This window comes from Borostomias antarcticus (genome assembly GCF_949987555.1).
Source record: "Borostomias antarcticus genome assembly, chromosome: 1".
NCBI lineage: Eukaryota > Metazoa > Chordata > Actinopteri > Stomiiformes > Stomiidae > Borostomias > Borostomias antarcticus.
In genome coordinates, this window is record NC_140234.1 from 56,175,881 (window position 1) to 56,186,853 (window position 10,973).

General features: G+C 54.2%; 1 protein-coding gene across 1 annotated transcript in view; it reads right to left on the reverse strand.

Moving 5' to 3' along the window:
• Positions 1-2,494: 2,494 nt before the first annotated feature.
• The window catches only part of LOC311307937 (ankyrin repeat and KH domain-containing protein 1-like), a gene marked incomplete at its 5' end in the record, with an annotated part of 44,130 nt that continues 35,651 nt past the window's right edge, over positions 2,495-10,973 (reverse strand). Inside the window, 14 exon segments of the mRNA XM_084436833.1 lie at positions 2,495-2,773; positions 3,144-3,311; positions 4,167-4,390; positions 5,345-5,605; positions 5,931-6,119; positions 7,075-7,507; positions 7,736-8,272; positions 8,274-8,360; positions 8,362-8,418; positions 8,420-8,659; positions 8,661-8,793; positions 10,176-10,325; positions 10,430-10,480; positions 10,632-10,740. Coding sequence (XP_084292959.1) covers positions 2,723-2,773; positions 3,144-3,311; positions 4,167-4,390; positions 5,345-5,605; positions 5,931-6,119; positions 7,075-7,507; positions 7,736-8,272; positions 8,274-8,360; positions 8,362-8,418; positions 8,420-8,659; positions 8,661-8,793; positions 10,176-10,325; positions 10,430-10,480; positions 10,632-10,740 — 2,690 coding nt within the window. The 3' untranslated portion in view covers positions 2,495-2,722.

A 10,973-nucleotide genomic window follows, 5' to 3' on the forward strand; every position in this document is an offset into this window, starting at 1 on the left:
CGTCTGGCCCAGGAGACCACGGCGGCGTTCCAAAACGCATACTTCTATTTTTATCACCGGTACGCACTACAGCTGCCCCTAGAAAGTACGTACTGTACTTTGCACGCAGTACGCATCCATTGGGACATGTTACCATAACATTGCGCCTTGAGGTTTGACCACATCCGCCGCTGTTCATGAAGCGACCTTTGTCCACAGCTGGGACTCATCACGACGCCTCCGCTGTACTCAACGTGACATCGTTTCCGCTGCGCACAGGATTGTGGGTCAGAACAGCCAGAAAAGTGTGCTGGCTTGTCTACTGCAAAATACGACCGGATGTAGTAGGACATCCTGGTATTTTTGCCATACTGAGTGTGGCATACTGTGTATTGGGACATACTACACTAATTTTGGGCGTACTACTGTATATAGTATGGAAGTACGTGATTCGGAATGCAGCCCACCTGTCTCATTCTCACTGGTCTGTGATGTCACTTCCTGTCTAGCAGGAAGGGTGAGGTGACTACACTGCTGTGGAGCAGAGAGAACCGTCCTAAAGGCCTAATGGTTCTCTGTACTATGGTACCTCAGCCAATACCACTGCCTGTCCATGTACGTACACGTACGTACGTACGTACACACACACACTCCTACAGTTCTGATATCTATGTATTCTCCAGTCTAGAAGTGTCATCGTTTGTCATTGTCCTGCTGTAGCTGTATTAACCCAGACTGTTAAGTTCACTTTATACTGTAGCTGTTATGATAGAGGTTTGTAAAAGCATTCTAACAATTTATATTATATAAAAACATGTATTATTGTATTTCATTTTGAATTATTTGTTACAATGTGACCAAAGGTGGGCGCTCCAAATCCCTCTAACCTTTATTATTTATTATTATCTGACAAGCTGCTGCTAGAAAAATAACACGCCTGTGAACGCCTGTTCCACAATGACAGTCTAAGTTGTGTTTACTTACTTCAAACTGCAAATGTCACATATGGGTGTAGAACATGGATGTATTAATAGGAGGTGTAGAATTACCACGGTGTACATTATGACATCACAATGGGCCAATGACGTAGACGTTCCACTCTGCCATTGACCAATCACCTCTCTGATCTCGGCTGATTGTGACGCTGTTCCTCCTGAGTCATTAACCTGCCAGTCACACGTCTGAAGGGAACTTCCTTCTAGAACCCAAGACGTTAACTGTTCCTTTTAGCAGCAGAACCTGAGATGTTAACCCTGTTCCTTTTTAAGAAGTTCCTCAGTAGGACTGTGCTGCCCTCTGCTGGCGTCAACCTCTCCTGCACAACCATACAACACACACACACACACACACACACAGACAACCATACAACACACACACACACACACACACACACAGACACACACACACACACCAGCCAGCCACTCTACCTCCCATATTTCATGTAACGTTCCGGAAGGTTGAGATTTTTATGAACATATTTTAAACAATAGCCAAAAATGGCGTATATTCAATACTTTCCCAAAACATGTGTTTAACCATTTCATTCAATAAGATTTTATAATTTCATAATTTTTCCAGTAATTTCATGACTGTGGGAACCCAGTCAATATGATCCATAAATAGTTCACACACACACACACACACACACACACACACACACACACACACACACACACACACACACACACACACACACACACACACAGCAACATTAAAAGAGAAGGATGCCAGGTCATACAGTTCCATGGTTTTATTGAATATTAAGGTAGATATTTCACATGAATACAGGCTACATAAAGTAGAGCCACTATACGACATGAAATGTACTCTCATTTTAACCCCTTTTTTACGGTATGTAAACAACTATACATGTATCCACCACTTTAAAAGGATTCTCATCTCTGTCTCTCTCTCTCTGTATCGGTTATCGCCTAGTCGTGCCTAGGCGGGAGATAAATAGCACATTACCAACCCTGGATCACACCGCTCCGTGACCCCGCCCGTCATGAACGTCACATCTAGGAGATTCTGCTGGGGTCAGAGGTCAGTGAAATGACCGTGTCCGTACCGCGGATCTGTATCCGATGCGTTACGCATCCGTTTCCGCGCCGCTCTGGGGCATTTTACGTTCCCTCACGTCACGTGGGTGCCGATCCGCTATGCTCCGCCCCCGAGAATCTCAGCCAATCGCTGCCGGCGCACGCGGAACGCGTTGGGATACAAATTCACAGAATCGACGGAATAACTTCGCTGACCTTGTGACCCCAGGAACCGTTTCACAGACGTAACTCTGGCGACGGGGGTCAGGGGGTCTGTGTGACCCCGGGCGGCGGTAGCAGACCTACTGTGGAGCTCGGGGGGGCTGGGGGCGGAGCTTGCCGCAGTTACGCTAACGCTAGCTACTGTAGGATCCTGTTGAACAGGCAATCTCTGGGGTAGACAGACAAGACAGCCCCTCCTCCACCACCCCACCCCTCTCCTCCTCCTCCTCCTCCTCCTCCTCCCTCCATCGGGTATCTCCGCGGTCGACCGCCCCCCTCTCCTCCCTGGGTTATGTTAGGCACATCAACGCGTCGTCCCAACCTGCTTCTTCTCTGTGGTCCGGGACTCTCGGGGTTAATATCTCTGTTTATTAGACTATTATTATCTGGGCTACTGGTCCTATGCTGCTGCTGCTTCTGCTCCAGCGCCAAATCAGTGTGTGTGTGTGTGTGTGTGTGTGTGTGTGCGCGTGTGTGTGTGTCTAGTTGACGTGGTTCAGGTGCACGTGAGAGCCCCAGGTTCCTGGCCACACCTGCAGAGAGAGGAGGAATTAACGGGATGAGGACACGTGCACACACGCACACACACACACGCACACACACATGCATGCCTGCACACACACACACGCCCACAAACAAAGACTACAAGACGGATACAAAGACCCGCAAATATAAAGACAAACAATAAGAGACGCACGCACAGACACATCAAGACGGATATGCAAACCACGACCACACACACACACACACACACACCCAGAAGGCACACACAAACACACCAAAGCTCTCACGCAAACCACAACAAGAAACACAATCACAACAAGACACACACACACACCGAAGCCACTCACAAAGCCCATATAACACCTAGACCCGTACACACACACACACACACGTTGGTACCTGCTGTGGGTCTGAGCTGTCGGCGGAGTTGGAGACGACCTTGAGGACGGGGTTCCAGGCGGCGGGGTCGGCGGCGTGGAGGCCGTTGTACATCGGCCCCCCAGAGCCGTCCCCCATGGGGGGGTGGGGGGGCAGCATCGCACCCCCGTACAGAGGCATGGGCAGACCCTGGACACACACACACACACACACACACACACACACACAGTTAGAGCCGCTAGATGGTCTGGTGTCTGTCTTTTAGCTACATCGAGGTGGAAGCGCCACCATCTTGTTTACACCTATTCAACCCCCTCAGATCTAGACACGGGGGCCAGACCTAGGCTATGTGGGGCCCTTGGGGGACTCTAACACTAGATTCAGATTCAGAAAACTTTACTGGTTATGACAGAAAATCGTCTTAGACTGGCTCAACAATCAACACGTGTTAACACAACACAACTGATTTATGTTGTTATAACAACTATTTTAAAATATATATATAATAATATTTTATATATAAAATAATAATCCCTATTACAGGTGACGCAACCCTCTCATGGAGAAAATGTTGACAAAACAACATTAAATGGTGAATTCTCTGGTGACTAGGGGTGCATTTGTTTTAGTGTTTACACCCGGACGGGGTCAGGGGGCTGTTCCTGTCTGACGGGTGAGCAGGACAGCAACATTCAGACACTCAGAGGAAATCTTCACCAATCACATGTGGTGGTATGACCTGTATTAAACCTGGAGGTATGACCTCTGACCTGTATTAAACCTGGAGGTATGACCTCTGACCTGTATTAAACCTGGAGGTATGACCTCTGACCTGTATTAAACCTAGAGGTATGACCTCTGACCTGTATTAAACCTAGAGGTATGACCTCTGACCTGTATTAAACCTGGAGGTATGACCTCTGACCTGTATTAAACCTGGAGGTATGACCTCTGACCTGTATTAAACCTGGAGGTATGACCTCTGACCTGTATTAACCCTAGAGGTATGACCTCTGACCTGTGTGGAGCGTCTCGTAGAGTTACCTTGGGGAAGTCCATGTAGGCGGAGGGGACGTGGTGCTGGGCCTGGTGGCCCTGGCCGTGCCCCTGGTGGAAGCTGTTGGCCGGGGCCACCATGCCCGAGTCGTCCCTCTCCAGGGCCTGGTGCTGGGAGAAGGCGGAGGGCTCCCCCTGGTGGTGGTGGTGGGGGTGCATGACGTGGGACCAGCCAGACTCTGGAGGGGGAGCAGGGTAAGAAGCGGGGCGGACTGAGACGGGTTGGACTGGGTTAGTATCCGGGGTGGTGACAACAACCACACACACACCACAGACACACACACACACACACACACACACACCACAGACACACACACACACCACAGACACACACACACACACACACACACACCACAGACACACACACACACACATACAGACACACACACATACACGCGCGCGCACATACACGCGCGCGCACACACACAGACACACACACACACACCACAGACACACACACATACACATACACACACCACAGACACGCACACACCACAGACACACACAGAAACACACGTAAGCGCGCGCGCACACACACACACACACCACATACACACACACGCAGACACACACACACACAGAAACACACGTACACGCACACACACAGACACACAGACAGACACACACAGACAGACAGACACACACGACACACACACAGAGACAGAAACACAGTCACACACACAGACACACACACACAGACATGCTGACCCCACATGATTAGAGGTCACATCACTTCAGTATTGAGTGTTCAGTGCCTCGTGGTCATGCCGTTATGGGTGTTTTAGAGACTCGGGTTGAGACCCTGACTCTAGGACGACTCAGATGTCCGCTGTCCAGTGCGCCCGCTGCCTCGGACACAAGTCAGTTTCTATGGAGAGCGGCGAGGCGGCGCGGCGTCATTGGTGGCTGTGCAAAGCATCTTGGGAAGGCCTCACGGCCGATGCTAGATGCAACAAAGCCCACACCACCATTTCCCTTTCAACAAGAAAGGGTTGAGTATACAGATTGGTTGGTGGACTAATAGCCTGACGGACCAGCTGATTGGTTGACGGACTAATAGCCTGACGGTTCGGCTGATTGGTTGACGGACTAATAGCCTGACAGATCAGCTGATTGGTTGACGGACTAATAGCCTGACGGACCAGCTGATTGGTTGACGGACTCACCAGAGGCGCTGCCCAGTCCGAAGGACCAGATGCCGCCCTGCCCGACGGAGGGGGCGTAGCTGCTGGGCAGAACGGCGTGGCTGACCGCGCCCGTCTGCCGGATCCTCGCCAGGCGCTCGGTGCCGATGGGCGGCGGAACCTTCCGGTCCTGCTGCTGGGCCCTGCCGCCCCCGGGCTTGGACTGGACCATGGTCGCCGTCACCGCCGACGCGCAGAGGGAGGAGGAGCCAACCGACGACACGGAGAGCACAGGAGACTCACCTGGAGGGGGGGGGGGGGGTGAGGGGGGGTTATGTGGGTGTGTTTATTTCTTGACTGATGTTGGCTGTGTGTGTCTTTTTTCAGTTCCGATCCGATTCCAAGGAGCGCTCCAGGTGTGTGTGTGTTCTTACAGGAAGAGACTGCTCTAGGGGTGGGTGGGTGGGTGTGTGTGTGTGTGTGTGTGTTCTTACAGGAGGAAACAGCGCTCCAGGTGTGTGTGTGTGTTCTTACAGGAGGAGACAGTGCTCTAGGGGTGTGTGTGTGTGTGTGTGTTCTTACAGGAGGAAACAGCGCTCCAGGTGTGTGTGTGTGTGTGTGTTCTTACAGGAGGACACGGCGCTCCAGGGGTGAGGTGAGAAGTGCTGTCTGCTGAAGGCGGGCGTGGCCAGGGAGGCGTGGCCCTGCAGGTAGACGGGGGCGCCAGACATGGAGGACGACGACAAGCTGAGGGTCAGTGGAGGCCCAGAGGACGACAGGGACATGGAGCTCACCGAGGGGTCCAGAGGGTGCAAACCTGGCAACCCAGACGAAACGTGTCAGACAGAACGCCACGGAGACGGCCTAGCGACTGACACCACTGGTAGAACCTTCAGGAACGCTCCAGCCAATCAACCATCAGCAGTTACCAATGTATGATGTGTGCTAGTGACAGATGTGCGTTTGTGTGTGTGTGTGTGTGTGTGTCTGTCTGTCAAGGTTATAATTTAACGAAAACTAACTAAAAAAGGAAAACTGGGTGAAATAAAAAATTAAATAAAAAAAAAAACTAGGCTTTATAAAAAAAAAAACTATAACTAAACTGTATTGTGCGTTTACAAAACTAAAATTAAAGAGAAGAAGTATTTTTCATGTTATACATACAGTAAGCCTAGAATTTTGGCTGGTTATGAAATCTATCCTCACAATTTTTTTTAGCTGTGCCCCTGCGCAAGTAACCTGACGGGCGCCAGATGGTTTGTTTCACACGGAGTGAAACAATGTGAGCTCACGAGATCAGGATGGTCTCACGAGGCCAGCGCAGAAACCAAACTAATACTGAAACTAATCAAAACTCAACTAAAACTAAGCATTGAAAAAAGAAATACTAAACTAAACCCGCTAACTAAAACTAAAGTAAAACTAAGCATTTAAAAAAACTAAAAACTAAACTAAACCCGCAAACTAAAACTAAGCATTTAAAATAACAAATACTAAACTAAACCCGCTAACTAAAACTAAGTATTTTCAAAAAATAAAAACTAAACTAAAACTAAGCATTTTCAAAAAATAAAAACTAAACTAAACCCGCTAACTAAAACTTAACTAAAACTAAACCAGCAAACCCGCTTTAAAAACTAATTAAAACTGAACTGAAAACAAAAAGGTCAAATGGTATAATAAAAACTAATGAAAAAATGAAACTATTATAACCTGGTGTGTGTGTGTGTGTGTGTGTGTGTGTGTGTGTGTGTGTGTGAGTGAGTCCTCACCGATGGGGCTGTTGAGGACCCTCTGGGAGGGGCAGCGATACCCCGGTGCCTTGGAGCCGTCCGAAGGGGGGGGCATCCCACTGTCCATCTGCCCCATGCCCCCCAGGTAGGCGGGGCCGGTGGCGTAGGGCTGGTCCTGGGGGGTGCGGGCGGGGAGGTGACACGCCCCCCACACCTGGCTGTTGCCCCCGCCTCCCTGGGCGGAGTCAAACATGCTGCTGAAGTGGTTGAAGAGGGCGGCGGAGGAGGGGCCGTAGCTGGCCGGGGGGGGGGGCATCTGGGGTTTTCCCACGTGGGGGGGGGGCATCTGGGCGCCGTTCATCATGGAGGGGGGGGGCATGTGCAGGGACGGGGGCGGGGGCAGCCCCGACTGCTGAGTTTGTTGGTGATGCTGTTGTTGTTGTTGTTGTTGTTGATGGTGGTGGTGTTGGTGTTTGTGGGGGGGCTCCAGCGAGGAGGGGGGGGTGTAGACAGACGCGTGCTCCTGGGGGAGGGTGGGGTAGAACGGGGGCGGGGGGGGCGGCATGCGCGCGCCCGGCGAGGGGGGGTGGTGGGGTAAGGTGCTGCTGCTGGCGAGGGGCGCTGTGCCGGCGCCCCCTGCTGGCTGGGGGGGGCGGGAGGTGGCGAGGGGGGGGGCAGAGGAGGAGGAGGAGGGGGGGGCGCTGGGGTCCGTGCTGGGGGCGGGGAAGGGGAGGGGCAGCTGCTGCTGGGAGGGCGGGGGAAGGGACGGGGCGGCCGAGGGGGGAGGAGCCAGGAAGTGCGTGGGGGCGGGGCTCTCTGAGGCTCCGCCCACGAGAGGAGTGGGCGCGTCGGGGGACGGCTTCTCTCTCGACGGGGGGGCGGAGCGGGGGGGGTCGGGCCGGGAGGCGGGCTGCAGAGCCGGGGGGGAGGGGGGAGCGGAGAGGGAGGGGGCGGCAGTGGTGGGCGGGGCTACGCTGAGGGGGGCGGGGGCAGACTGAGAAGAGGCGGGGCTACTCGTGGCCGCGGCGACGAGGGAGGCGGCCACGTTCGTCGTCTTTGGTTCGGAAAACAGCTGCTTCCTGGCGGAGGAGGGGGCGGGGCCGAGGGCGTGGCCTGAGCAGGAGAGGGGCGTGGCCGGCGCTGAGAGGGAGGCGACCGAGGTCAGGCAGGACGAAGACGACGACAAGGAGGAGGAGGCGACCTTGTGCTCGGAGTGCGGCGGCGCGGAGGAGGCAGGGTGAGGGTCTCGGCGCCCCCACTCCCCCGTTGTGTTTGGGCGAGCCGCCGGCGCTGCCGGGGCTGACGGGCCGGACCGGGAACGGACCCCCAGGTGCCGGCCGTGGGGGAGAAGGTGCCGCCGAACTGCGCCATGGGGAGGCGGGGGGTGGCGGATCTGGTGCATGGTCTGCGCCGCCAGCAGGGCCAGGTGGGGGTTGGCGTAGGCCAGGGGCAGCGACACAAAGGGCGGCCTCACGCCCGCCGACCCCAACCCCTTCCCCGCCTTCCCCTGGGCGGGGAAGGGGAGGGCGGAGGGGGAGGGGACGGCCGACGCCAGGGCCTTGGCGCCCAGGGAGGAGGAGGCGGAGGAGGTGGGCGTGGCCCCCGTGGAGGAGGCGAAGGCGGAGGCCCAGCTTGGCGGAGGTGAGGCCGGGGGGGCGGATGTGGGTCCGGGGGATCAGGTCCTCCAGCTCCTTGGCCGGGTCCTGGATCAGGGCGTTGATCAGCTGCACCGCGTGACGGGTCGACTCAGTACCCCCCCTGGAGGAGGGAGGGAGGGAGGGAGGGAGGGAGGGAGGGAGAGAGGGGGAGAGGGAGAGAGAGGGAGGGACAGAGAGAGAGAGGGAGAGAGGGAGGGGGAGAGGGAGAGAGAGGGAGGGAGAGAGAGGGAGGGAGGGAGGGAGGGAGAGAGAGGGAGGGGGAGAGGGAGAGAGAGACGGAGGGGTGGGAGAGAGGGAGAGAGAGGGAGAGGAGAGGGAGAGAGAGACGGAGGGGGGGAGAGACAGAGGGAGGGGGGAGGGAGAGAGAGAGGGAGAGGGAGGGAGAGAGAGAGGGAGAGGGAGGGAGAGAGAGAGGGAGAGAGAGAGAGAGAGGGAGAGGGAGGGAGAGAGAGAGGGAGGGGGGGAGAGAGAGAGAGAGAGAGAGAGAGGAGAGAGAGAGAGAGCGAGAGAGAGCGAGAGAGAGAGAGAGAGAGAGAGAGAGAGAGTGAATCAGTAATACTATAGTCTCTCATAACCAGTCCTATCTCTTTGTTTACGCTAGATAAAGGTCTGTCTGGACTCATCACCCTTCAGAGATAGGGGGGGGGGGGTATTTCTTTAAACCAATCACACTCGTCTTCAGCAGAGCGGTTGCTAGGTTATTCGTTTCACTTAGTCTATATGACATCTGATTGGGCGGACAACAGGTTTCGCCGCGTCTGATTGGGTAGTGATAAACCAATGACAAGGCTTATCCCCAAAACCTACATCCGGTGAGTCAGACTAACAATACTCTGATCTACCTGAACATCATCCTCTACTCTACCTGATCATCATCCTCTACTCTACCTGGTCATCATCCTCTACTCTACCTGGTCATCATCCTCTACTCTACCTGATCATCATCCTCTACTCTACCTGATCATCATCCTCTACTCTACCTGGTCATCATCCTCTACTCTACCTGATCATCATCCTCTACTCTACCTGGTCATCATCCTCTACTCTACCTGGTCATCATCCTCTACTCTACCTGGTCATCATCCTCTACTCTACCTGGTCATCATCCTCTACTCTACCTGGTCATCATCCTCTACTCTACCTGGTCATCATCCTCTACTCTACCTGGTCATCATCCTCTACTCTACCTGGTCATCATCCTCTACTCTACCTGGTCATCATCCTCTACTCTACCTGGTCATCATCCTCTACTCTACCTGGTCATCATCCATTACTCTACCTGGTCATCATCCTCTACTCTACCTGGTCATCATCCTCTACTCTACCTGGTCATCATCCTCTACTCCCCATGGTCATCATCCACTACTCTACCTGATGGTGATCATCCTCTACTCATCCATTACTCTACCTGATGGTGATCATCCTCTACTCATCCATTACTCTACCTGATGGTGATCATCCTCTACTCATCCTCTACTCTACCTGATGGTGATCATCCTCTCTCCGTTCTTGTCCTTCTGTTTGTCCACGTCGATGTGAGCCCCGGTGACGTCCTGGACGGCCGTGATGTTGCAGCCGCCGCGTCCCATGATCCTGGAGACCACGGACGCCGGGACGGACAGCTTCTTAGACCTGGGGGGGGGACAGGGGACACATCAGTACTGGGACAGACAGCTTCTTAGACCTGGGGGGGGACAGGGGGACACATCAGTACTGGGACAGACAGCTTCTTAGACCTGGGGGGGGACAGGGGACACATCAGTACTGGGACAGACAGCTTCTTAGACCTGGGGGGGGACAGGGGACACATCAGTACTGAGACAGACAGCTTCTTAGACCTGGGGGGGACAGGGGACACATCAGTACTGAGACAGACAGCTTCTTAGACCTGGGGGGGACAGGGGACACATCAGTACTGGGACAGACAGCTTCTTAGACCTGGGGGGGACAGACAGCTTCTTAGACCTGGGGGGGACAGACAGCTTCTTAGACCTGGGGGGGACAGACAGCTTCTTAGACCTCGGGGGGGACAGACAGCTTCTTAGACCTGGGGGGGGACAGGGGAGACATCAGTACTGGGACAGACAGCTTCTTAGACCTGGGGGGGACAGACAGCTTCTTAGACCTGGGGGGGGACAGGGGAGACATCAGTACTGGGACAGACAGCTTCTTAGACCTGGGGGGGGACAGGGGAGACATCAGTACTGGGACAGACAGCTTCTTAGACCTGGGGGGGGGACAGGGGAGACATCAGTACTGGGACAGACAGCTTCTTAGACC